At 52.6% G+C, this 27,092-nt stretch overlaps 2 protein-coding genes across 3 annotated transcripts in view; both read left to right on the top strand.

The window, feature by feature from the left end:
* The window catches only part of PTPRA (protein tyrosine phosphatase receptor type A), a 114,633-nt gene extending 91,518 nt beyond the window's left edge, over positions 1-23,115 (top strand). For both annotated transcript variants that reach the window (XM_048303658.1, XM_048303659.1), the window contains 21 exons: positions 629-707; positions 1,128-1,493; positions 3,455-3,472; positions 7,256-7,340; positions 8,631-8,704; positions 10,481-10,617; positions 12,408-12,498; positions 12,985-13,061; positions 13,933-13,969; positions 15,083-15,180; positions 15,328-15,447; positions 16,377-16,543; positions 17,317-17,452; positions 18,153-18,302; positions 18,407-18,500; positions 19,258-19,334; positions 20,644-20,778; positions 21,014-21,139; positions 21,501-21,652; positions 21,879-22,014; positions 22,761-23,115. In XM_048303658.1, coding sequence (XP_048159615.1) covers positions 629-707; positions 1,128-1,493; positions 3,455-3,472; positions 7,256-7,340; positions 8,631-8,704; positions 10,481-10,617; positions 12,408-12,498; positions 12,985-13,061; positions 13,933-13,969; positions 15,083-15,180; positions 15,328-15,447; positions 16,377-16,543; positions 17,317-17,452; positions 18,153-18,302; positions 18,407-18,500; positions 19,258-19,334; positions 20,644-20,778; positions 21,014-21,139; positions 21,501-21,652; positions 21,879-22,014; positions 22,761-22,835 — 2,430 coding nt within the window. In that variant the 3' untranslated portion in view covers positions 22,836-23,115. The remainder of the gene's footprint in view (positions 1-628; positions 708-1,127; positions 1,494-3,454; positions 3,473-7,255; positions 7,341-8,630; positions 8,705-10,480; positions 10,618-12,407; positions 12,499-12,984; positions 13,062-13,932; positions 13,970-15,082; positions 15,181-15,327; positions 15,448-16,376; positions 16,544-17,316; positions 17,453-18,152; positions 18,303-18,406; positions 18,501-19,257; positions 19,335-20,643; positions 20,779-21,013; positions 21,140-21,500; positions 21,653-21,878; positions 22,015-22,760) is intronic.
* Positions 23,116-25,308: 2,193 nt separating this feature from the next.
* LOC125326675 (progonadoliberin-2) lies at positions 25,309-26,872 on the top strand. Its single transcript, XM_048305130.1, has 4 exons — positions 25,309-25,522; positions 25,953-26,100; positions 26,623-26,688; positions 26,782-26,872. The coding sequence occupies exons 2-4, from the start codon at positions 25,963-25,965 to the stop codon at positions 26,800-26,802; spliced, it is 225 nt and encodes a 74-aa protein (XP_048161087.1). The 5' UTR covers positions 25,309-25,522; positions 25,953-25,962; the 3' UTR covers positions 26,803-26,872.
* Positions 26,873-27,092: the final 220 nt, after the last annotated feature.

Below are 27,092 nucleotides of genomic sequence, written 5' to 3'. Positions count from 1 at the left end.
TTTCCTGGGAAGCACGTACAGTACTGGTGTGCAGCCTGAGTTTGCTGATCTTCTTGGATTGTTTGTGGGCGTTTGTTCTGTCCACACACACAGGGAATCCAACGGGGTTTGAGTGGAGCTGAGTGTTCTGCCCCTGCCCAGTTACATTTCAGGTGTCAGTGAGCCAGGGGGAGCTGACCTCTCCGTCATTCCTGCCTCTGATTCTGGGGAGTTTGGAATCCAGGCTCTTTGCCGTGGTCTTCACCTAAATTTCACTTGAGTTTGCTCAAAGTGCAGTCATTTGCAGACCACTATATGAAGAATTTATTAATCTCCTTTAAGACCAGATACTTGGTTTTAGTGCTCAGCTTGTTCCTCTCATGCTCTCCCACAGTTCACCCATTCCCTGCTTCTTCCATGGACACCTTTGCTGCTCCACCAGACTGGGATCTCTCCATGTGCTCTCCCATTGGGGTCATATGAACACACCCATAAATCCTTCCCCTCCAGATGCCTGCAGGGACTCCAGCCACGCTTCCACTCCTCCCTCCCAGCTCTACAAGATGCACAGCGACGTCCCCCACCTTGGATTATTTTGGGATGATGTTGCCTGAGGGTTTAAATAAGTGTTCTGTGCTTTCCTCCCCAGGTCAACATGGATTTGTGGTTCTTTCTCCTTTTGCTTGGAAGTGGCCTGATAAGTGTAGGTGCTAACAACGTTACAACAGGTAAGCTGTGCTCCTCATCTCTCCTTTATCCCATCTTTAGGATCAGAGGAGTGAGGGTGAACATGCTCAGTGTCTTATTCCTCCTGCCCTCCACATAGCTGTAACATAAAGTATTGGAAAGAGGGTATTGGTGAGCTTCGGGTGCTCGTAAATGGGGCCCACAGGTTTTACCCCTGACTGATACTGATCCTCACGTCCAGGGGCTCTAATGTTTGTACCTCCCCATCAATAGCACCTGCTGAGGTTATATTTTTATGACATTTGCATCACCTGCTGTGCAGAGCATTCCCTGTCCTGCGCTCGGGATTTGTTGGTTGTTTTATCCTTACAGTTGCAGTCACATGAATCTTCAGCACCTAAACCCCTCAGTGTCACAGAAAAGAATCTCACAGAGGTTCCCCTGTGCTTTTCCCTTCTCAGAGCCACCCACAACAGTGTCCACCTCCCCCAGGAGCCCCACCAAAGCTCCCACACCAGGTCCTGAGGATGGGACCACACCGAGCACGAACAGGCTCAACATGAGCACTCCAGGGACTGTTTCTACCACGGCACCAAAGCCTCCTCCAACCACAGCTGCCAGGATCTCCCCCAGCACCACCACTGGCAGCCTCAACATCTCCTCCACCCCGGGGACAACCGTGCCTGTGCCTCCAGCCCTGTCCCTGCTCCCCAGCGTGACGCCGTCGGCTCCACGCACCACTGTCCCCAGCACGGAGGCAGAGACGACAGAGAGGAATTTCAGCATGGTGGTGACAACACAGGAGACCTCTTCTGCTTCCCACAATGGTAGGCACCTCCCCCACCTCTTCTTCTCCAGGCCACCCTGCCTCTGGATTTGTTTCTTTGCTCTTCTTTTGCTTTGCTGAGCAAAATGGAGCAAAAAACCACTTTGGGGCCAATTCCATGGTGATATGAAACAATAGAACTCCCTGAATGGCCCAGATCAGAAGAGATTTATCTGACCAAAGGGTTAGGCCAAGATTATCTAGTGAAAGATATCCACAGATGCACTAGAGAATCGTTGCTTCCAGCCCAAGCTATTCTCTGATTCTCTCCTTACATTATCATTTTTACCCATTACTTGGGTGATTTTAATCTTTGAAAAGTCCAGATGAGAGAGAGTTGTCTCTGATGCCATCCTGATCTCATTCCCCTCTTGGCACATCAGGAAAGTGGCCCCATGAAGTGTAGTTTGGCTGCTCAGTGCAGGTTAAGAGTGAAAAATCAGGCAAAAAGAGGCTGCGGTGACCAGAAATCTTTGCTGAGCTGTGACTCTTCAGCCATGGCTTGCTCACTGTATTGTTTGAGACCCAGTTTTGGTACTGCGTGTCTCCAAGTTGCAACAGGAAGGTGGCAGTGCCTGCTAGACCTTGGGATTTAGTGGGAAAGCAGGATTGATGACTTGGTGGTGGGGTAGGAAACGCTGAAACAAGATAATGGTGGAGTTAGTGCAGGGAGGTGTCAAGTGTATATTCCTCAACCAATTTCCCAAGGGTTGTTGGGTGTCTCTGCACGTCCGTGAGATGTGTGTGCCCTCTTCCTCTGGGAATCTTTGGAAGCCACAGCCCCTGAAGCTGCAGTGAAGTTGTCTTTGCTACCAGCAGAGGAAGGGATGTGGCTGAAGGAAGTTCACAACCCAGCTTTCGTAGTGTTCTGCCACCCCTGAGCTCATCCAGCTTCCTTCCCAGCAGGAATCCTTTTTTGCAGAGTGAAGGAGTCCAGCATAGCCTTAGACACAAGTTTGGGGCAAGTTTGGAATAAATGTAGCCTTCAAATGAGAGAGATGGAGGCAAAAGCCTTAAGTGCTGCTAATATACCTGGATTTTGTATTATGATGTCTGCTGGGGGTGGGGAGGGACTGAATTTATTATTTTTGTGTGTCTTCTGCCTTTTTGTGACTTGGGTTACCGTGACACGTTGGCCATTGCACCATCAAGGCCAGAAGTGGCTTCTCACTTGATGGCAGCCCTGAGAACAAATGACCAAACCTACTTCTTCCTTTATCTCAAGTAATTTGTCAAGGGGCAAAATCAGTGCTAGGCCTGCCTTTGCCATTGGATTCAATGGGAAATGCAGGTGCTAGTCATGGAAGAATTAAGTGGTGCTCACAAAGGGGACTGAGGCACAAGGTCACACGTTGTACAGGCAGTTCCTCCACGTCCAAACCCACCAGGATTGTCCTCAGCCCTGCACTGCAGCTCTTCACACACAGATCATGGCCACAGGGTGCCTGTGCCAGCAGCACTGCCCCAGGAGAGCCGGGCTCTGCTCTTCCTGGCACGGGTTTGTTCCGGTGTCCTCTGGATGAGACATCCAACCCAGCAGGTAGAGACTTCCCTTGGATGCTCCTCGCCCCATCCCTGAGCCCAGCTGCTCTTAATTGAACTCTTGGCTCAGCCACTCTCTTAAAATTATGCACCAGTGTTATCTCTCGGTATTTAAGTGCTAATGAATTACACCAGTGACTTGCTGGTTATGGGTTTAAACAGTAAGTTGTGTTTATTGGTGTTAAAGCTTGGCTTCAGCTCCCTGTTCTGCTGATAAAAACTCGGGATTTGTTCCTTTTCCCTTACTCAGAAATTCATTTTAACATCCTGGCTTTATAGCTGGTGTTTTAAAGGAAAGATTTACGGGCAGATGATCAGAGTTACTAAATTTGTTCCTGTCTTGGTCTTTGATCCTTCCTGACTTATTAAAATGTCTTGTTCCTTTTGTTGCTAAGAGACTTTTGTTTTCTTTTCCTACAGGTAACTCTGACAGAAGAGGTAAGAATTTTATATTTCATTGCTCTTTACTCAGTAAAAACATTTCCAGAAGTGTTCTGCTATCAGAGAGCTCTCCTTAGGACTTCCAAATGTGCTTTTACGAGGCCTCCCAAGCTCTTCAGAAGAGCTGGTGACATGCTGATATTGATATCTTAATTTCTATTGGGCTTTTCTTTTTAGAATGAAACAATCCCATTCCAATTTGTACATGTCCTATTAGATACAAATTGTTCCTGCTCTGAGAATGTCAGCATGTCCCTAGAGCTGGATGACCAAAGTCTAAGAAGCCATTCAGGAAATTTCCTTTTGGTTTTTTTTTTCTCCTGAATGTCTTTATTGACTGTGACTTATGTGATTTGATCCAAACCCGTCCTGCAGATGATGGGAATAATTATTATTCTCCTTCATTCTGTTGGCAAGCAGTAACACAAATCCATTTCTTGTAAGAGAACAGCACTTCAGGGACGTTTTTCCATCTCTCAGCTCTGCAAACTGGCATCTCTACCAGAATATTTGCAATTACTCATGGCTTTAGCACTCCAGGAGCGGGCAGAGCCGGGCTGGCTCCCACCTGGAGGAAGGAGCTGGGTGTTGCAGCTTTGCAAACTCTGCCTTGTGCTGCTCGCTGCGCCTGGCTCACCCGGCCCGCTGATGGTGCAGGGAACAGGCAGATGCTCTGCAGCACTGACTGCCAGCACACATTTAGCAGAGGCAATGAAAGGGATGCAGGTCCGAGGGAACTCGTTTGAAATTGTGGCCAAGCCTCTGTAGAAATGCTCAGTGTAATTCCCTCAGATCTGGCCTGGCTTAGGTCTGATTTGATGCTCTCTCTGCTGTCATTCATCCCTGCTCCTGAGAGCAAGGAAACAAGAAACAGGAATACATCTGACTTCCTAAAAAGATTTATATTAATATTGCTGATATTAATAAGGGACCTTTTGCAAGAGCATAGAGTGATGGGACAAGGGGGAATGGCTTCTGAAGTGAGAGTAAGTTTGCATTAGATATTGGGAAGAAACTCTTCCCTCTGAGGGTGGTGAGGCCCTGGCACATGATGCCCAGAGATTTGTGTCTGCCTCATCCCTGGAAGTGTCCAAACCAGGCTTGGAGCAACCTGGGATGGTGGAAGGTGTCCCTGCCCATGGCAGGGAGTGGAATGGGATGATCTTTAAGGTCCCTGCCAAGCCAAACCATTCTGTGACTGGTTTTGTGGGCAGATGTTGCCAGCTGTGAGCAGGGATGGGTTTCTCTCTTCTGCAGGGAACAGCCTATAAACCCCTACAGAGCACCTCTGCCTCCAGCTGGGACATGATCCCCAGCACCAGAGGAGGGTTTGGTGGCTCCTCAGAGGAGCCAGGACAAGATTTAACCATCCTGATGAGATTTAACCAGCCTTCCAAGCTCTGGACTGCAGTGGGTGCTCCAGCGCCGTGGGAGCTGAAGGTTGAATCCTTGTCCCTTTTCCAAGTGAATTGCCAGCATGAAACCCTCAGGCTGAGGCTGGAGCAGGGCAGGAGCTGTGGGGGCGTTGGCGCAGCTCAGCAGGGCTGGCAGGGCAGGGAGGGAGCAGCTGGGGACCCTCCAGCTCGTTTCCTGCCTGGGCTTTGCTGGGTGAGCCCTTAGCAGTGGGAGAGCTCCAACTCCTCATCCCACCAGGTGTGTCAAAAGAACGGCTACAAGAAAACCCCCAAACCCTCCAAACTCCCTGCACCCTGCTGCCAGAGCCACTCCTGCCCCCAAATCTGCACCCTGCTGCCAGAGCCACCCCTGCCCACAAATCACACCTCTCTCACAAATCACCAGCCACCGCTGCCCTGCGGCTCCAGCCTGGCTCAGCACTGGTTAGGCTGAGCTTAACTCCAGCCAAGGCAGGCAAAAATGATCCAGCAGTGACTTAACACCACAGGTTTTGGCAAGGCAGCTCTCCTTCCGCTCCTGCAGCCAGGATGAAGGTGGTGGCTGTGCTCAGAGATCTCCCTGAGGGGCCAGGGCTGGCTGTGGTTGGGCCAAGACCAACCTGTTCTTGCTTTTGGAAAGAGTCACGGTGGGGAATGCCAAGGCTCAGGCACCTATTGAGGTGTGCAGGAGGCAGAATTCCCAATAAATTCCTTTTGGGCTGTGGGAGATGCCAGAGCAGTAGGGCAGTAAATGGAAAGGAAAAAGGCATGCAAAACCAGGATAATTTAAATTTTTTTTTATTTGCCACACCAGGTCATTGCCTTGAAGTCTTTACACAAAAATCACATGTTTTAATAGAAATAACTTTCCCAGGCCTCACACCACAGAGGGACAAACACAGAAATATAATCAGAGTGCCCCTGGGTAGCTCAGAGATGGACAAGATAAACCCCACCCAAGGAAATCTGCTGGTTGAAATTGGTGAGACACATGGAGCAGGAATCTGCAGGGAAATGGATGCACAGAAGGTGGGAGGAGGGGTCGTGGCCTGCAGCCTCTTGGGGCTGTGTAGACACGGTGTGGTGGCCCTCTCAGATGGAGGGAGCTGATGAAAAATGGAAATAACCCCAGCCTGGCATGGCTGGCATCCACATTTATGTGAAAAAATGCCCTTCAGGGCCATTCTCCTCCCTGGTTGGAGCTGCTTGGCTTCCAAGCCAGCTGGGTGATTTGCCAGCACCGACCACTGATTCACCGACCTCCAGCGCAGGATACAAATGGCTTATTTAAAGGAAAAAAATCTGCTGTGGGTCTGGAGGATGGGAATGTTTCAGACTAATCTAAGTGGTTTTGCGAGGGAATTGTGAGGTACCTGCCCTCGAGGAGCTTCTGCAAGGGAGCCAGATTGGGCCACACTCGGTGGCCTGGCAGTGTCTGACATCTCCTGCCGTCTAAACTCTGTATTTCCAGGCAGGAAAGAGTAGGGGGTGGGACTAGATGATCTTTGGAGGTCACATCCAACCCAAATTACTCTATAATTACAGAATCACGGGATGGTTTGGGTTGAAGGGACCTTAAAGCTCATCCAGTTCCACCCCCTGCCATGGGCAGGGACACCTTCCGCTAGCCCAGGTTGCTCCAAGCCCCATCCAGCCTTGAACAGTTCCAGGGATGGGGCAGCCACAGCTCCTCTGGGCAGCCTGGTTCACACCAAATCTCACCCTGAGGGCGTTCAGATCCCAGCTGCAGCGGGAAGCTTTGCCCTCTTGTCCTGTTGGACAAGGAACTGGAAGCAAAATCGTGGTGGCGTTACAAATGTAGTGTCTGTGGGATCCTACAGAGGCCACTGTTTTCACCCATGTTAATAAAAAGTTCCTTATCACATTATACCAAACTCATGGGTCTGTTAGGAACTTCTCTGGACCCTTAAGTCTCAGGCAGAAAATTTTGTGGATCACCAGCTGACAGAGGATATTTCTACTCGTGGCTGCTGGGCCACTGTGCCCACATTCAGTTGTGCAGAAGAAACCCCCCAAAAATAGCCCAGTCCCAAATTTCTCCATCACCATTTTCATCTGCAAGGTCACAACTTCACAGTGAGCAGCCCTTGGAGAAGATTGAGGTGCTCTGAGTGGTGGTTTCAGGTTTTAATCTGACCTGGGAGTGTCTGAGGCACGTGGTGCTCACTCAGGTCCTTTGCTGTCTTCACTCTCAGACTGAAAAAATGCAACATCACTTAATACTATTTATTATTTATTCTGTTTTTATTGCTAATATCATCAACAGAATTGGTTTTCAAGCAGGAATTGTAGAACTCTGCCCTGTTAAATGATGGCTCTGGATGTTTTTCATGTCCCTAACCACCCCTTTCTCTTCCTCTTGCAGATGAGACTCCAATTATAGCTGTGATGGTGGCCCTGTCCTCCCTCCTAGTCATAGTATTTATTATTATTGTTCTGTACATGTTGAGGTAAGAGCTGCTTTAATGCTGGATTCCCTTGTTTGACAGAAACAATTCCTGAATGAACAGGAATGAGCCTTTTGTGCTGTCTCCCAGGCTAAAGGCTGACACAGCTGGTGCTTTGAAAAGAAACCTGTAAGGACAATGAATGAAAATGATGTTTGGGGTTATCTGGTGAATGATGCTTATTCCTTTCTCTGCAAAGCTGCTCCTCATGTGGGGAATTCCTGTTCTGCCTCTCAAAATGTCACATTTTAGTGGGGTAGAATGAACTGAAGCCCTGTCAGTGTGATGAAAAGCAGGTGAGATTTCCTTGCGAAGCTGCAGATGATGGATTGAGTAATGCAGGGAGGCTGAGCACAGCCACAAAGTGCTTTCCATGTGTTACTTCTTGATTCCCATCTTGATATCAAGCAGGATCCAACACCCAGGCTCTGCTTTGGGTACCAAACCTGGACATGGTCCCTGTGCACCTTTCCCTGTGAATGGCAGGAGCTTGTGAGGAGTGTTAGGTGATGCTGTAATTAGAGTTACAGCACAATAAAGCCTTCTTAGGTCCATTTTTTAAAATCCAAGCATCTGCCCTGCTCAAAATGAAGCATTCCCAGCTCCTGAAAGCATAACTAAGAGGGTCTTTATTCATCTGCAGTAGACATTTTAATTTACTCACCAGTTTGATGATTAGGTAAGTCTTAAAAAAAAAAATTAAAAAAAGAGAGAACAATTTCCTTAGCAGTGGAAAACTTCCCTCTGTCTCCTGGCTCCAGGCCTGCCCTCACAGCAGTGAACCTGAGAAGAGTTTTGCCTCAGGAGTTCAGCAGCAGCAGCAGAGTTTGAGTCCTTCCCACCTGGCTTCCAGCCCTGGAAAAAAGGGTTTCTGTTCACTGCCCAGTGATTCAGCAAAACTCTGAATTTCAGGCAAAGGGAGCATGAGCAGCTGCTCCAAGTTAAAAGCACATGGAGCGGGGTTTGCTGCAGGATGGATCAACCTGGGCTTTATGTTCTCTGCAGGATCAGCCCAGGGAGCAGGAACTCCTTGGGGTGTCCTCCAGAGCGAGCACCCTTAAGGCTTCTCCTGGCTTCCACCTCTCTCTGGGCTCCTGCAGCTGCTCCAGATGTGCTCAGTGAGAAGCTCTGCCCACAGGCAGGATTTTAGAGGTCCTGCAGCCTCCTGGACCCACCAGCTAATTCCTGAAGCCGTGAGAAAGTGTGGGACACCCTGGCGTCTCTCATCTGGGAGGGGACCTGGGCTTTCTGGTGGATATTTACTGACTTTTCCACTCCAATTCTCTTTGGCAGGTTCAAGAAATACAAACAGGCAGGGAGCCACTCCAACTCCTTCCGGCTGTCCAATGGCAGGACGGACGATACAGGTGAGTCCACCTGGTGCCACACAGGGTCTCTCCCATCTCGTGGTTTTGTAGGCAAATATTTTTTAATTTCTGTTTTTGTTGTTGTTGTTGTTTCCTGATCTCGTTCCACGTTTTCCATGGTTTCAGCATGCTTTTATAGGATCAAGGTTTATTTCCCAGCTTTCATTCCAGTGACTAAATGTGTGCCCTCAAGTGGTTGATATTAAAATGGGTGATCACTTCCAAAATCAAACCCCTCACATTCCTCTTGAGTTTTCACAGTATTTCTTTGACTCAAATAAGAACCTTTTTTGAAAAAATGCATCTTTGGGGAGTAATTAAATATTCCTCTGCTCTTTCAGTTTAGGAAGGTTTCTGATTAAAACTCAGATCTTCACGCTAACTGTAGACACCGAACTAACATTTCCAGGAGAAAGCAGGGAATACACTTATTTCCATTGTAAAAGCATTTTTGTACCTCCTAAACATGCACAGATGCTGTTTTAAAGCCTTGTGTAATGTCTAAATTCTTCTGCCCCTGAGCTCTGAGCCAGAGCTGACACTGAAGCTCTGAAGTTGTGCATCTCCATCCATATGTAGGCACCAAATTAAGATCTGAAGAGGCCTCTTAAGCTCAGTTCAGATCTTTTTCAGCACTCCTTCCACATAAACCGAACACCTTCTGGGAAGCACTAACTGAGATTCAGCACCTTTTTTATTTTATGTTGGCTGCTAAGACCTTCCCTGCCCATCTCACATCACTGTAGACAGAGGTGTGAACTTCATAAACCCTCAGCTGTGTTGGTGTAACCCTCACACGGCCTTTCCTGGCTTTGCTGAGCAACACAAGCAGCAGCTGCCTTTGCTGTGTCCTCCTGGGAATTGTGCCACAGTGGTGGTGCCAGCCTTTCCATGTGAGGGAGGGAGAAGCTGGAATTCAAAGTGAGGTGGTCTCCAGCCCAAGTATTGATGATTTGGTCCTCAGTGCCCTGTCCTGCCTCTGCCAGAGTGTAGATCCCAGGGTGTTAATCATTGTAGGATTACTGATTTTTTCGGGTTGGAAAAGTCCTTTGAGATCATCCAGTCCAACCATTCCCCCAGCACTGCCCAGGCCACCACTGACCCCTGTCCCCAAGTGCCACATCCACACGGCTTTTAAATCCCTCCAGGGATGGGGACTCCAACACTGCCCTGGGCAGCTGTGCCAGGGCTGGACAGCCCTTTCCATGAAGAAATTTTTCCAAATATCCCACTCTAAACCTCCCCTGGCACAACTTGAGGCCGTTTCCTCTCCTCCTGTCCCTGTTCCCTGGGAGCAGAGATCAACTCTCCCCCTGGCTGCCCCCTCCTGTCAGGGAGTTGTGCAGAGCCACAAGGTCCCCCCTGAGCCTCCTTTGCTCCAGCCTGAGCCCCTTTCCCAGCTCCCTCAGCAGCTCCTGGTGTTCCAGGCCCCTTCCCTGGACACGCTCCAGCCCCTCAGAGTCTGTTTGTCACAAGGGGCCCAGAAGGGGCCCCAGGACTGGAGGTGCCCCAGCACAGGGGACGGGCCCTGCCCTAGCCCTGCTGCCACCCCAGTGCTGACACAACCCAGGTGCCACTGTGCTCAGAGCAGCCTGTTCTGGTGGAAGCTGTTGGAACAGGATGATCTTTAACATCCCCTCCAACCCCAACCACTCCGCACAAACACGAGGGCAACCCTCAAAGCGGCGGGGTCCCTGTGCCCAGCTGGGCGTGGGTGGGCAGTGCTGGGCACGGGGGACAGCTGGGGGCCCCTGTGACCCCCGGGTGTCATTGCAGAGCCGCAGAGCATGCCCCTGCTCGCCCGCTCCCCCAGCACCAACCGCAAGTACCCCCCGCTGCCCGTGGACAAGCTGGAGGAGGAGATCAACCGCCGCATGGCCGACGACAACAAGCTCTTTCGGGAGGAGTTCAACGTGAGTGCCTCTGCTCCTGCCCTCAGAGCCCACGGGCTGCCCTCGGATTGGGCTTTAGGATGTGGTTCTCGGGGGTTTCTCAAAGGGCTGAGCGGTGGCAGGGCTGAGTCTGTCCCTGTGGCTGCGGTGAGGGTGGACAAGCTGCTCGCCCTCGTGCTCGCTGCTGAAAAGCGAGTTTCTAGCAAACAGCTCTTCAGAGTTGTATTTTCCTGGAGTCAGGAGTGATTCTGGATGTCTTGGGGTCTTCCAGAGCTTCTCTGCTTGCTGGTTGCCTCCCAAGCTCTGCCTCCCATCTCCCCAGTCCTCATGGCTTTAAATCCACAAACAGCCAAAAAAAGCTTTGACAGAGAAACAGGAATGACCCCATCTTATTTCAGTGAGCTGTTAGCCCTGAAACACAATGATGACAATGTATGGGACAAAGGTTGGCCTTCAGCTGTGAGGAATTCAGGTATTGTGCTTGTCCCACAGGCCCAGAGCATTTCTTCTGGGATGACTACAGCCTCTTCTTGACGTTGCTGAGCTTTGCAGCTGATTGTGACAATAAATCTGGTTTGCCTTGTCAGTACAAAAATGGATTAGAATAGAATTGAACAGGATAGATTCATTAAGGCTGGAAAAGCTCTCTAAGATTGTCAAATCCAACCATTAACCCAGCACTGCCAAGACCACCACTAAACCCATGTCCCCCAGTGCCACATCCACACCTTTTTTTTAAGACTTTCAAGGATGGTGACTCCACCACTGCCCTGGGCAGCCCCTGCTGGGGCTTGACAACTCTTCCTGTGAAAAAATTTTCTTAAAAATCCAATCTAAGCCTCCCCTGGCACAGCTTGAGGCCGTTTCCTCTTGTCCTGTCCCTGTTTCCTGGGAGCAGTCTGATCTTCCCCAGCTGCCCCCTCCTGTCAGGGAGTTGTGCAGAGCCACAAGGTCCCCCCTGAGCCTCCTTTTCTCCAGGCTGAGCCCCCTCAGCTCCCTCAGCTTCTCCTCATCAGACCTGTGCTCCCAGCCCGGGTCCAAGCCATGATATGGCACCATGAGAACGATGAGAAGATTAAAAAAAGCCACTTGACTTTGTCCAGCTGCTGCACAACTTGATCCCTTTCCTGGCCGTGCTGCGATGAAACCAAATAGGTGCAATGAATGCCCAGGGAGGGGGATTTTTAGGGTTATAAATACCTGATTGCCCTTGACACTTCCTGCCATCCTGTCAGCTGGAGGAAGGGATGGTGGATACCTCCAGAACATTCTTTGCTGTTCAAAGAGGATGTGGAATAGCGGCGCTGGGGAAGCACCTCCTGTGCTCGGTTGGGAAATCCAGGGACAGTGTTCCCTGTCACCCCATCACCCCCCAACCAAAGGTCCCCTGGTGCTGCTCCTGCCATCACTGGGTGGGATGGGGCTGTGGGGGCTTAATCAGGTCACAATTAGCAGCACTGTTAATGAGGGAATCTCGGCAGGAGCCTCCGTGGACAGGAGGAATCAGGAATGAGCTCGCTGGTGCTGCCGGGCGGGTTTGAGCTGGAGGCTTTGCTGCCACCTCGTGTCCATGGATCAGGAGATTCCAGACATCTCCCTTCCAAAGGGATTGGCTCTCTCTGCTCCAGCCCAGCTATTTAAATGGTCACTTTGAGCTCGGTGAGGAGGAGGAGCTGGTGCTGGGGTGGAGGTGAAGGGTGTGGGGACATGTACGGAGGGGGGCAGGATGCTCAGATGTGACATTTGCCAGCACATTGTTCCTGCTGTGCCATGAAAACATCATGGAAAACCCTTTTTTTCTGCCATTTCAGGCTCTCCCAGCGTGTCCCATACAGGCCACGTGTGAAGCTGCTTCCAAGGAGGAGAACAAGGAGAAGAACAGATACGTGAATATTTTGCCCTGTACGTATCGGAGCTGCTTGGATGGGGGTGGGGGCAAACACTCAGGAGCTCCTGCCAGGACTCCCCATTCCTGGTTTTGGGATGGGCAAGGGCATGGTTGAGGGCATTTCACCTCCCAGGTGGATGGCTGGGTCTGCTTTAGCTTTAGGTACCTGTGAGGAGAAGCTCCCTGGAGCCCTCAGCAGCCAGGAGGCCGTGGAGAGTGAAACAGATGGGAAATGCTGGAAGGGACAACTCTTGCCTGGTGGCATTGGGCAGTGGGCTGGCTCAGGTTATCCTCAAATGCGCACTCTGCAGAGGAAAAACTACCTTGGACAAGGTCTAGGACCTGTCTGGGTTTAAGCAAGAGGAATTTGGGGGCATCAAGGTGTTTTTGCAGCAGAGCCAGGAGCGCGGGCTCCACTCCAACACCTGGATTCTTGCTACGCCAGGGACCAGCAGAGTGGAGGGGGTTGTCTTTAATGCAGAGTTTTAATTTCCCTGCAGATGATCATTCCAGGGTTCACCTGACTCCCGTGGAAGGGGTCCCCGACTCCGACTACATCAATGCCTCCTTTATTAATGTGAGTTTTGTGATTTGAAGGGGAAATCCCCGCCAGGAGCAAAGCCGAGCGGGCTGGTTTGGAAAGGGCTGGGGAACCACTCCTGCTGGAGCTGGGGATTTCTCATCAGCAAACAGCTGATGAATCATAGACTCTTTTAGGTTGGAAAAGCCCTCTAAGACCCTCAAGTCCAACCATTCCCCCAGCACTGCCAAGGCCATCACTAAACCATGTCCCCGAGTGCCACATCCACACAAATGTAAATCCCTGAAGAGTGTGGCCAGGTCATCATCAGTGCTTCCCAGCTTTCAAGGCTGGCTGTGGGAAGGGGATGAAGACAAAATCAAGGAATCCACCTAAAATGGAAGCAGTGTTGCCCTGCTCTGTCCCTGGGAGGAGATGGGTCCTCTGTGGTTGTCACCATGTGGCTCCAGTCAGCCGGAAGGGTCATGTGAGAGATGGAAGCACATGAAGCAGAGCAAGACCCCAAAAGAGTTTTTTCCTTTCCTCCCCAGTAAATAAAATGCACAAAATCAATCCCCATGAGTTCTACAACCCATTTTCCAAGGATTAATGCTGATTTTCACGTGGTGCTCTGGATGCAGGGTCTGACCCCAGTGGAAGGGCTGTCAGGTACCACTTTGTTAGTGCCTTGTGCCAGCAAGTGGGGTCATTCCTGCATTATGTGAGCGTGGGAAGCATTCCTGTGGGAAAACAGCCCTTTGCACAAGGATTTTCAGTTATTTCAGCCCATCTTTGGTGCTGATTCTCCCCTCAGAGGCTGCAGCCCCTTCTCTGCACAGGGGAGAAGGGGCAGCAGAGCAGATGCATTTCCTGACTCTGGTGTTAGAGAAATATTCATTTGTCTTCCTTTTTCTCCTTTTCTCTGCAGGGGTACCAAGAGAAAAACAAGTTCATTGCTGCACAAGGTACATTTTTGATTATTCCCATTGCTCTGTTGGGGACAGCTGGGCTGGGTCTCTCTGCTCTGTGCCCCTCTAACCACAGCACAGCATCTTGCTGAGCTCCCCTGGTCAAAAGGAGGCTTGGCTACCCCACAAATTGTTCCCAGAATGATTTTCCTGGTCAAAGAGCAGTGCTGGATGTGTTGGTGGAGGAAGAGACATCCTAACCTGTGCAGTACCCATTGCTGGAGGGTGTTGTGACCTCTAGAAATACTACCAGGGAGCTGCTCAATTAAATTCCCCAAATCACAGAATCATGGAATGGTTTGGGCTGGAGGGGACCTCAAATCTCATCTCATTCCACCCCCTGCCATGGACAGGACCACCTCCCACTATCCCAGGTTGTTCCAAGCTCCCTTGAACACTTCCAGGGATGGGGTAGAGAGAAATGTCCCTGTGATCTTCAGAAGTCCAAACACATCCCTAAAACCAGGATTCCCACTCACAGGGTGGGGATCATGTCAGCAGCAGGATGTTACCTGCCCATGGGAGTGTGTTGTATTTCCTCTCTTGACTTGCCAGTGGATCAGGGCATCCCTGGCCACTTTCCCTGGCTCTGGCTGGAGAAGGAGGCTGGATTAGGTCCGTCAGCACTTCCAGGCTCAGGTTAAGCTTTGGCTCTGCTGTTCTTTTGGCTCACCCCGAGCCTCAGGCTTGGCAGGGGAGCGTAGGCTGAGTTAGCTCCGTGTCTGGCAGGCAGCAGGGAGCTATTCCTGTGCCACACTGAAATGGGATCCCATGGCTACAACCCAAGATCCCAGCACAGGACTTCAGCAGACTCTGGGACAGCCACAGTTTCCCTGGGTGACCTTGGGCAAGTCCATGCTCTGTCTGGTTTCCCCATCTTGGGCTAAATATGGAATTCCTGACCATGAAGCACATCCAGAAAATTCCACCTACTGTGTGATAGGGTTATTCCTCGGATCAGACATGCCCAGACACCACAGCACCTCCTATGACCTATTGGCAAAAAATGTGTTGGATCATCCATGACGTGTGACCTCACACGCTGGGGTTTGGCCCCAAATCGTGAGGGGTTGATCCCAAAGAGGACATTTTGTTTTACCTTCCCCTCAGGACCAAAGGAAGAAACAGTGAATGATTTTTGGAGGATGATTTGGGAGCAAAACACAGCGACAATTGTCATGGTGACCAACCTGAAGGAGAGGAAAGAGGTAGGTGCCCAAAGGTTTCACAGGCTGGGATTTGACCCAAATTGGGCCAAATCTGGCACATCCTGTGCCTATGGGCATGAACTGGAGCCATTCCCAGCCTTGTGAGGGTATCCAGAGCTCACCTGCACCTGTTTCCTCCCCCCACAGTGTAAATGTGCTCAGTACTGGCCGGATCAGGGCTGCTGGACATATGGGAACATCCGAGTGTCCGTGGAGGACGTGACCGTCCTGGTGGATTACACCGTGCGCAAGTTCTGCATCCAGCAGGTGCCAGGGATCACCTCTCCCATCCCTTCTTGTCCCATCCCATCCCTCCCCTCTCCACACTGGGCATCCTAAGGGTGCTGGCTCAGCTCCTGCAAGGTTCTGTGAGAGCAGAGCTGGGATGAAGTGACCCCCAGCACCCATTTTTAACCAGAGCTGTTAAGAATTTGTTCCTCCCCAGAGCCTGTTCCCAGTGGTACCAGCGTGGCTGCGCTGAGAGCAGGGAAGCTGAGGGATGCCAGGGCTGAAATCCCATCCTGCAGTGCTCCAGCACTCGCTGTTACTGGTGTTGGTTCCTGCTCTCACCCACAGACACTTAATGCCTGAAAATAATCAGATTTATCCCCTCAGCTGAGACAAAATCCAGTGCCGTACACGTTGGGTTTGATTGCTTTCCCATCTGTCACCACATTTTCTTGTCCTTTGAGGAGACTCTGGGTGTTTTAGTCACTTTGTTTGTTTTCCTGCTGCTCTCAGAGGCAGGCAGGGAAGAGCTGGTGTGTGCAAACCTGTCTGGACCCTGCTTGTGATTCTCCTGAGCCTCATCCTTCACTCCAATGGCCTGGACGTGTGTGTTTTCCTCCCCTGCCTTTAATCTGAGGATGATGTGGGCAGAGGAGTGGGAAAGGATGGAGGAACAGCTTTTGTTTGAGCTTGTTGGGGACGAAATACGGCGGCTGCTGCCAGGTTGGATCCACACACAGGGACAGGCTGGCATCTCACAGCCCTTGGATGTGGGATGTGGTGCATTGAAATGTCATGTTTTAGAGGCTGATTTGTCCCAGAGCCTGAGTCCATGCCCTTTCAGCTGTGGATGCTGCTTCTTAAGCCCTCCAGCTCCATCTCGGGTCTTCAGCTCTCTCTCTTGATTTTGGGAAAGAAGGGAAAACCTGAGTGTTTCTCATTAACCTGCGGGCACATTTCCCCTCCAGGTGGGTGATGTCACGAACAAGAAGCCTCAGCGCCTGGTGACCCAGTTCCACTTCACCAGCTGGCCCGACTTCGGGGTGCCCTTCACCCCCATCGGGATGCTGAAATTCCTGAAGAAGGTGAAGACCTGCAATCCCCAATATGCAGGAGCCATAGTGGTGCACTGCAGGTGAGTGCTGCTCACAGCTGACCTCTGCCCGTCCTGGGTCACCTGGAAAGCATCTCCTATTTAAGAGGAATTTTTTTTGTCAGTCGGGACTTTTTTATTATCTTTATTTAACTTTCCTGCGTTAAACGGGGATGTTCCTCGTGGGGACATGCAAAAAATGGCATGAATTGAAGGAAGGTCTTGGTATCAGTGATGTTAGGGTGTTACAACTCATCTTGAGGGGACATTTGGGTTGGCTGGATGCTGAGAGAGCCATGCTGAGCACTGCTGGTGTCTCTCCTCTGCCCTGGTATGAGAAGATAACATCTCCCTTTGGGAGAACACAGTACTGAGCTGACAGATGGCCTGGAGCAAGGGCCATGGAGATTGGCCTCACCTGGAGTGGTTTCAGGCACAGCAGCAACCCTGGGGGAGCCACAGGGGTTTCCACACTTCAGTAAGGTGAAGCCCCATGGTTAAAGGCAGAGATGGTCACATTTGCAACATCCCAAGTCCATTTTTCCTGCCTTCTTGGGAAGCAGCTGATCCAAGAGCTTTGTCTTTCCCTAAAGTCTGCTGCTCTCATACTTCTCCTTGAAGCCCATCTCATTCCCACCCCTTGCAGAGACACCTCCCACTATCTCAGGCTGCTCCAAGCTCCGTCCAACCTGGCCTTGGACGCTTCCAGGGATCCAGGGGCAGCCACAGCTTCTCTGGGCACCCTGTGCCAGGGCCTCCCCAGCCTCACAGGGAGGAATTCCTTCCCAATCTCCCACCCACCCCCTCTCTTGCAGCGCCGGGGTGGGACGCACGGGCACTTTCATCGTCATCGATGCCATGCTGGACATGATGCACGCGGAGAGGAAGGTGGATGTTTACGGCTTCGTGAGCCGGATCCGGGCTCAGCGCTGCCAGATGGTACAGACAGATGTAAGTGTGGGGCTGCCCTGGCCCCTGGGCTTGGATTTCCTTCACCCAGTCAAAGCCTATGAGGTCGAGTGTCATCCCTTATTTTGGGTGATGCTGCATCAAGTGAGCCCTTCGCAGGGTCCTGCTCTTTTTACTCCCCTTTTTAGAATCATTAAATCATTTAGGTTGGAAAAGATCCTTAAGATCAAGTCCAACCTTTCCCCCAGCACTGCCCAGGCCACCACTGACCCCTGTCCCCAAGTGCCACATCCACACGGCTTTTAAACCCCTCCAGGGATGGGGACTCCAACACTGCCCTGGGCAGCTGTGCCAGGGCTGGACAGCCCTTTCCATGAAGAAATTTATCCAATATCCCAATCTAAACCTCCCCTGGCCCAGCCTGAGGCCGTTTCCTCTCCTCCTGTCCCTGTTCCCTGGGAGCAGAGCCCGACCCCCCCCAGCTGCCCCCTCCTGTCAGGGACTTGTGCAGAGCCACAAGGTCCCCCCTGAGCCTCCTTTTCTCCAGCCTTGGAGAACATTTTGTGTCACATCAGCTTTGCTTGGTGTGGCAAATAAGGTCCCAGTCCCCATTTAGTGGCAGGAATGTTGTCACTCACTTTTCTGGGGTCTCAAAGGGTGGGCAGGAGGGTGGTGGGTCTGCCCCCAGCATGTGCTCACTGGGCATGGCATGGGCACTGACAGCTCCCTGCACCCCTGGCAGATGCAGTATGTGTTCATATACCAAGCACTGCTGGAGCACTATCTCTATGGTGACACAGAGCTGGAGGTGACCTCGTTAGAGATCCACCTCCAGAAGATCTACAACAAAGTGCCAGGGACCAGCAGCAACGGGCTGGAAGAGGAGTTCAAGGTGAGCGTGGCTGTTGTCCTGGTGGATCTGCTGGGATGGTGCTGGGATCACCATGTGTTGGCCTGGCTCTGAAACTTCCCTCTGCTTTGCTCCTTGCCCCACAGAAGCTCACTTCAATCAAAATCCAGAATGACAAGATGAGAACGGGCAATTTGCCAGCCAACATGAAAAAGAACAGGGTGCTTCAGATAATTCCATGTAAGGCTTGTTTGGCTGCGTGTCCGGTGGGTGTGGGGACAGGAATCGGGCTGGAGAGATGGGACAGCAGGGACCTCGTGATGTTCAACAAGGAAAAGTGCAAAGTCCTATCCCTGGGGAGGGACCAGTTTGTGCTGGGGTCACCCACCTGGGTGGAAAAGCAGCTTGGCAGGAAAGGACCTGGGGGTCCTGACAGACTCCAGCCTGAACCTGAGCCAGAAAAGTGCCCTTGTGACAGAAAGGACAGTGGTGGCCTGGGCTGTGTGAGACAAAACACTTCCAGCAGGTCCAGGGAGGGGATCCTGCCCCTCTGCTCAGCACTGCTGAGGCCACACCTGGAGCAGCGGGTCCAGTTCTGCCTCCCCAGGACAGGAGGGACATGGACAGACTGGGGAGAGCCCAGTGAGGGGACTGGAGCATCTCTGCTCTGAGGAAAGGCTGGGAGAGCTGGGACTGCTCAGCCTGGAGAAGAGAAGGCTCGGGGGCCTCATCCCTGTCCATCGACACCTGCAGGGAGGGTGCAGAGAGGATGGAGCCAGGCTCTAGCCAGTGGTGCCCAGGGACAGGACAAGGGGCCATGGGCATGGCCATCTCCCAAACCAGGGCATGGCAGAGGGTGGAGCTGACTGTCCTTGTCCCAGTCAGGTGCACTGTGCTCCCTTTCCCTTATCTCTGTCTCTCACTTAGGGCTTGGTGACTCCCCAGCTAAAGGCCAGGCAGGTTATCCCAAATCTCAGATGATTTTGTTCTGTTCCAGATGAGTTCAACCGAGTAATCATTCCAGTGAAGAGAGGGGAAGAGAACACAGACTATGTAAACGCTTCCTTCATTGATGTGAGTCTTCTCCAATCTTCTTTCCATCTTCTCCCAATGGAATCCACCTCACACTGCTTCCTTTGGGAAGAATTTGTCCCAAAGCCTCCTTTTATGAGTTTTGTACAGCTCCCTCCATTTGACTTTGCTTTGTGTCACTGGGTGGTGATGGTTTCTTTCTCCAAGAAACCCGTGGGTATATCCATCTCCTTGTGGGAGAGGAGAGCTGGAGCCTGAGAAGATTATCCAAATCCTGGGCTCACTTGTGCCCCTCTGGGCTCTGCTGATGGCTGTGGAGAACAGATCCACATATCCATGGAAATAACACAGCACGGGCCATTTGGTCAGAAAACATCCACCAGATGAGATATGGGAGCAATGCACGATCCCAAAACCCTGGAGAGAAGCCAGGTCAATCCCATTATACCTGTCTGGGTGGTGGCAGGAGGCAAGGCAGGGAGGTTAAGTGCTGTCCTCACTCTGAGGAGGACATAAGTGATTGCACATCCTTCTCTCCTGAGCAATGCTGTGGACTCGAGGGAGACATCTCGGATCAGTATTTATCTCCATGCAGTGATGCCAGTGCTGGCCAAGTGACTGACCTTGCTCTTTTCCAGCCCAGTTTCTGCTTTCATCTCCTAGTGACAGAGGGGTTTTTTTCCCCCCAGAAGGCAATCACTGGGTTTGCCCACTAAACCCAGTTTATTCCCAGTTCTAACATCCCCAGTTAATTGCTCCCTGCAATCTCCTTTGTTGGGTCCCTGCTGTGGCTGTGGGAGCAGCCGGGAGCAGCTGCTTTGTTGTGCATCCAGATCAGAAAGCGTCCATAGCACGTAAGCAGTTTGGGCTGAGGATTCAATTTCCTGCCTCTGCTGAACTTTGCTTAAATGACAAACTCCAAATGACGAAGCATCTGCAGTCACAGTCTGCAGGGAGGGCACAGGGGAGCGAGTGTCAGAGGGGTTTGGAAACAGAAACTCTTTGTGGCTGCGGAAGAGCCAGAGTCATCCGGCCTCACTGCTGGTTTTCATAGGTCACAGAATGGTCTGGGTTGGAAGGGACCTTAGAGATCATCTAGCTCCATTTAGTTTTGCTTGCTTCTTCCCAAAATCCCCAATAAAAATCATACCTTGAGTACTTGGAGCTAAGGCAAAGCTCTGCTCCAGCGCTCAGAGCTTGCAGTGTTGCTCAGGTGTGCTGGAAAGCCAAATGGATAAAGGCAGGCAGGTGTAGGGGATATGATCCTCCCAAAATTGAACTGAGCTTGGTAACCCCACCATGTCCAAGAGATTCCTACTGCTGCTCCACTGACCCTGTTCCCAAATTCCAGGGTTATCGCCAGAAGGACTCCTACATCGCCAGCCAAGGGCCGCTGCAGCACACGATAGAGGACTTCTGGAGGATGATCTGGGAGTGGAAATCCTGCTCCATAGTGATGCTAACAGAGCTGGAGGAGAGAGGCCAGGTAAGCTCCTGGGATCAGCTGCATTAAACACCAGGGAAATAAATGGAGTGGCAGGGGGTTCGGATGGGATGGTGTTTAAGGTCCCTTCCAACCTGAACCAGTCTGTGATTCTGGGAGTTTGTGAAGCCTGTGGGATCCCACCTGGTGTTGGGCAGCTGCTAGAAGATTCTTCTATCCAAACCCACGGGAAAAACACAGGATCCTCACCCTGTCCCTTCCTGTGATGCTTCCTCAGGAGAAGTGTGCCCAGTACTGGCCGTCCGACGGCTCCGTGTCCTACGGAGACATCACGGTGGAGCTGAAGAAAGAGGAGGAGTGTGAGAGCTACACAGTGCGGGACCTTCTGGTGACCAACACCAGGGTAAGAGTCTGGGTGCTCCTATTTCACTGCCATGAGCTCTTGCTGGTGTTGCCTCAGCTCCATCAGCTCCTCATCATCCCAAAGGGTTTGTATCCACGTATCCCTGCCTGGCACCCCTGAGAGTCCCTGTCCTGCTGCTCATTCCTCATCCATCCCCTCTATCCTGCTGCCCTCACCACCCAGCCTCCCTCCTGCTCCCCATTCCCCACTCTTCCCCTGCTCCATGCCATGAGAATGCCACCCCTCCTGCCCCACAAGCAGTTTTCCTACACGGATTGTTATCCCAAAGCCCCGAGCCGGTGGGTTCTTTGGTACAGATCTCTCACCAGCTGCCTGACCTCGAGCTCTGCCCTCCCAACAGGAAAACAAGAGCCGACAGATCCGGCAGTTTCACTTCCACGGCTGGCCAGAAGTTGGCATCCCCGGGGATGGGAAGGGGATGATCAACATCATCGCGGCGGTGCAGAAGCAGCAGCAGCAGTCTGGCAACCACCCCATCACTGTGCACTGCAGGTAAAGCCTGGCTGGAGCAGCTGGGCCACCCCTCCGAGGGGATCTGCTCCACCAGGAGCTTGGGAGATGGTCAGAATCCCAAAGGCCATCCTGGATAAACCGGGAGAGGCTGGGGCAGGACTGGCTCCTCCAGTTCTCCGGCGCTTCCCCTGTGGATTGTCCCCTGGGCAAAGCCAGCAGGGGCAGGACAGGGGTTTTCCCTCACCCCCTGGTTTCTCTTTCCCAGTGCTGGAGCAGGAAGAACAGGCACCTTCTGTGCACTGAGCACTGTCCTGGAGAGGGTGAAGGCAGAGGCGATCCTCGACGTCTTTCAGACAGTCAAGAGTTTAAGACTACAGAGGCCACACATGGTGCAGACACTGGTAGGTGTCTCCTGCCCCACCAGAACCTCAGCAAGGACAGGCTGGGGGCTCAGTGTTGAGCAAAAACCTCTTTGGTTCAAGGCTTTCTCTCTCCATGAAAGAGGGAGCGAGGGAAGATGTGGATTCATCATCCCTGGAAGTGTCCAGGGCCAGGTTGGACAGGGCTTGGAGCAACCTGCAATAGTAGAAAGTGTCCCTGCCTGTGGCAGGAGGTGGAAACAAAGTCATCCCTGAGGTTCCTTCCAACCCAAACCATTCTAGGATCCATGATTCTATGGAGGTGGGCCAGGAGGTGTCTCCCCTTCCTCTTGTAAAGGCATCTGGAAGAGGTGCTGAAGGCATCAAGTGCCTTTTGAGCACTGACAGAAGCCATAGGAGCTGCCTTGGAGACATCCTCAGGCACAGCCCACGTACTTCATGGGCTGAAACACCTGGAAAACCATCCTGGAGTGGCAGTGGAACAGGCTTGGGCACACAGGTGGGGTTGGAGCAGGCAGGGCTGGATGAGGCCTTTCAAGAGGGATTTGCAGGGATGCTCAGGGATTTAAAAGAAAAGTCTTCGGGGATCCAAACAGAACCTCAGAGAGGGAAGGGGAAAGCAGCGTTTCTTTTGCCATGGATACCCCAGCAAGGGTTTGGGGGTCACAAGGAGGTGGGACCTGCTCTGGACACCTGGCCAAGCATCAGGTGCTGTCTCAGGTGTGGATTTTCCTGGTGTAACACCGTTCTCTCCCCCAATCCCCCAGGAACAGTACGAATTCTGCTACAAGGTGGTGCAGGAATACATCGACGCCTTCTCAGACTACGCCAACTTCAAGTGAAGAAAAAGAGGAACAAAAATCCACACCCACCCCCGAAACAAATGACAGAAGAGTTGCCTTCTTTAATATTTTGTAATATTCTGTTTGTTAATATACCCCCCCCAAACAAAAAAAAAAAAAAGAACCTATGTGTATATATCTTAACTGTTTTAGAGGTTGGTACCATAAGCTTCATATTAGCTGGAGATTTTATATGTAGCAAAGTGTTAGTGCAGATACTGTTGGCTCCTTTTTTTCCAATGTTTTATTGGGGAATTAAATAGCGTGATGTTTGGATTAATATTGTCATACCATCTCTCTTCTGGAGAGTTGATACAGGCTGTTATTTTGTTTGTAAATCTTTTTTTTTGTTTGTTTTTTTGGTTTTTTGTTCTTGAGGGAGTAAAGCCTTTTTAAAAAAAAAAAAAAAAGGAAGAGAAAGATATCCTGGATCTCATCTGAAAACAAAACCCAACCCCTGCCCCCAACCCCACCAGCACAAGCTTTTCCAAACCTGCAGGGAAGTGGTTTCACATTTTTCTGCTGGTCAGCTCTTAAAAAAAAAATAAGGAGAAAAAAGAAAAGCTCATTCTGTGTGTGTGTTTATATATAAATACCCTCATTTTTGTATCAAAAGCTAAAAACTTCCCTCCCTCAGGGTCAGGCCACCATGTGCTGCTGGTTTGGAAACTGTAATTGCCACACAGCAGCACCCAAATGTTGGGATTTCAACCCCAGAAAAGCAAATCCCAGAAAAACAAAAGGATTTTTGCTCCCTGAAGGAAAGGTCTCTGTGTTTGAGGCTGGATTTTAGAGCAGGGGTTGGGGTTGGCCCTGTGGCCCTGACCTGAGGGTGGTCACAGTGGCCCTGCCATCCCTGCTGGTCCTCCTTGGACCAGGTGAGCTCCATCCTCAGCTGCTGGAGGGGATCTCAGATTCTTTTCCTGGCATCCTGAGAGATCACAGAATCATGGAATGGTTTGGGGTGGAAGGGATCTCATAGAACATCCCATGGCAGGGACACCTTCCACCATCCCAGGTTGCTCCAAGCCCCATCCAACCTGGCCTTGGACACTTCCAGGGATCCAGGGGCAGCCACAGCTTCTCTGGGCACCCTGTGCCAGGGCCTCCCCACCTTCACAGGGAAGAGTTTCTCCCAAGTCCGTATTCCAGGCCTGCTCCCTTTCAAGAAGAATCCAAAGGGTCAAGAAATATCCTGAGGACCGAGAATGCAGCAGTTCTGTATTAGAAAAAAAGCAGGTTAATATGGTTGATTTTAATATTTTCTTTGTTATAAAGGAGTGCCTGAGGAAGCACCTTCCTTGTTCCTCCTGCAGTCAGGGTTAACTGGGGGAGCTCCCTCCCCACTGCAGGCACTGGGAGAACTGGTTTGGAGCAGAAGCTTCACCCCAAGGATTTCTCTGGACACTCCAAACAGCGATGGGGAGCACAGGGTGGGTGGCAGGGCCCAGGAATATTGACAGCTCTGCCCAGGGATGTCCTAGGACTCAGGATATGGGGTTGAAATCTAGGAAATGGTGAGTGAAAACAGCCCATGAGTCAGAGTATCTGAGTTTTCCAGCTTTTTCCATCCAGGCAGGATTCACAGGGGGGTTTGGCAGAGGCACACAGGCAAGGGAACACCCCAAAACACCCCCCAAAAGTTGCTCTGCTGCTGCCACCATCCCCACCCCATCACCTGGTATCCCTCACGAGCCCAAACATCTCCCCGTTGCTAATAAATTCTGACTCCTGAACTTTGAGAGGCTTTGGGCCAAGGCTGGCAGTCACACTCAGAAATAAAGCTGGTGACCCCAAAGAAATGGGGACCCTCCTTAAAGAGGAGGGCTTCATTTGTGCCCACAGATGCTCCACCCAGGAACATGGACCACCCCAACAAGTCCCTCCATCCCACTCCTCGAAGGGTGCTGGCTGCTCCCTGGTGCTCTTAATGAGGTTTTCCCCTTTTTTTCCTTCATTCCCAGGATCTCAGGGGGCTTGGGGAAGTTTTGGGGTCTGGGGAGCTGCCTTGACTTTTCACCACAGCATCTGCCCCGGCTCCATCCTGCCTCCAAGTGCAAATATCAGAGAGATGAGCAGCTGCTGGAGATAATCCAGGGCCAGATCCTGCCTAAATCCCCTTCCCGAGCTCTCTCACATCCCCAAGCTGGGAGCTTCGGGCTCCATGGCCATTGCCAGCATCCAGCCCCGATTTGGGGGTGCCAAACTTGAAATGGAGCAAGAATCAGAGAAACTGGGGTTGGGATGGGGTAGGGAAACTGAGGCACGGGGGATTTGCTCCCCTCCTTTCAACAAGAGCATCCCTGGAGCTGCAGAAGGACCATGTGGATCCCTCCCTTTCCCAGCTGCCAGGAGCTGTGTTGGGAAATGACCCCATTCTGGGGGTCCCAAACCCATTCTGGGGGTCCCCAGCCCTGGGTGATGGAGACACACGGGGGTCAGCGGGGCAGAATCCCCCCAAAAAGGGCGTGTCAGGGTGCTGTCCTGCGGTGCCAAGGGGATTGGGGGGGAGGAGGCACTGGACACTGGCATGGGGAGGCCGATGCCATCAGCGAGGTCGCAGTCCCCCGTGGGAACGGTGGCGAGCCCGACGTCACTGTCACCGAGCCCTTCAAATAGCGGCGCCTGCCCGGCCGGCCACCGCTCCAGCCACCGGCCACCGCCACCACCGGCACCTGTCCGGCCAGGTACGGGGTGGGGCCGGGGTGGGGGGGGTCCTGCTTGCCCCAAATCAGACCCCAAAGGCAGCCCCGGGGGTGGGGGGGAATGTCCATGCTGGATCCAAACCCCAGCAGGACCCCGGGGTGCTGAGCTCCCCCGGCTTCTCTAGCCCCAAAGGACACCCAGGGGTGCTCATTCCCTCTGGATCTGCATCCCAAACCCACCCCAAAGAGATGCTGGGTCATCTCCTCCAGCATCTGCATCCCAAACCCACCCCAAAGAGCATCCCTGGGTGCTCATCCCCTCTGCATCTCCATTCCCCTACTCCAACCCCTGGGCTTCTGCTGGACCCAAACCGCCCCAGGCAGCACCCACGGGTGCTCATCCCTCCCGCAGCCCCCCGGGGGTGTCCCCGGAGCGGATGCCGGTGACACAGGGTCCCCTGTGTCCCCGCAGTCCCCCGGCCATGGCACCCCGCGGGTCGCTGCTGCTGCTGGCGCTGCTGCTGCTGAGCTGTGCCCTGCCCCGCGGCCGCGGCCAGCACTGGTCCCACGGCTGGTACCCGGGGGGCAAGCGGGACCTCGGGACCCCCACAAACCTCCAGGTAGGGTGTCCCCCGCGGGTCACCCCCCCTCCAGGCCATTCCCTTCCCTCCCGGGGTGATTCCCCCCCTCCCAAGGGTGATGCCCACCCCGGCTGTGTCCTCCTGCCCTGGGGTTACCGCTCTGCGCCAGGGTTTGTGCCCCCGCCCCGGGGTAAAAGCCCCCTGTTCCTGGGGTTATAATCCCTCTGGATTATCCCCCCCGAGTTACACTGCCCCAAATTGTCCTCCCTGGATTAGATCCCCTTGCAATTATGTCCCCGTCCCGCGATTATCTCCCCGCTGAGTTCTCGGATTTATCCCCGCCCCAGATTAAACCCCACTCCGGATTTATCACCCCCACGGGCTATAATCCCTTCAGGTTATCCCCCCCCAGATTATCCCCTTTTCCCGTGGTTATCTTCTCCACCGAGTTACCTTCCCCCCGCAGTTTATCCACCCTGAAATTCCCCCCACCCGCGGGGTGATCCCCCTCATCCCGGGTGTTTTCCCCCACGGGTGTCCCCCTTTTTCCTCCTCCCGCAGGTTCCGTCCCCTTTCGGGCGCTGCCGTCCCCTCCCGTGTCGCCCCCGGCGGGAGGAGCCGCTGCCGGTGAGCGGGAACGGGGCTGGGGGGCTCGGAGAGGGTCCGGGAGGGATCCCCAAGGCCGGGACTGACCGATTGCCCCCCGCCCCTCTCCCGCAGCGACCCGCGCTGCGCCCCTGACCGGAGCCACCGACCCACGCGGGAGCGAGCCGGGACCCCCGCGCGGGGAATAAAGGGGCTGGGGGGGATTTGTGCGCAGTGATGGTGCTGGGGAGGGGGGTCCTGAGGGGGGTGTGATGGGAGGCGGGCTGTGGGAGGGCTGGGATGTGCCCCGTGGGGATAATGATGTACCGCGGGGATGCGATCCCATGCGGGGAATTCGTGTGGCGGGGTGGGGGAAAATCTGTCCCGTGGGGGCTGCGGTTTGTAATGGGGCGGTTCCGATGAGCGGGGCTTGTGTCTCTCGTGGG

Source organism: Corvus hawaiiensis, chromosome 5 (genome assembly GCF_020740725.1).
Source record: "Corvus hawaiiensis isolate bCorHaw1 chromosome 5, bCorHaw1.pri.cur, whole genome shotgun sequence".
Taxonomy (NCBI): Eukaryota; Metazoa; Chordata; class Aves; order Passeriformes; family Corvidae; genus Corvus; species Corvus hawaiiensis.
The sequence above is the reverse complement of the archived record's forward strand: the minus strand, read 5'-3'. Positions and strand labels throughout refer to the sequence as shown.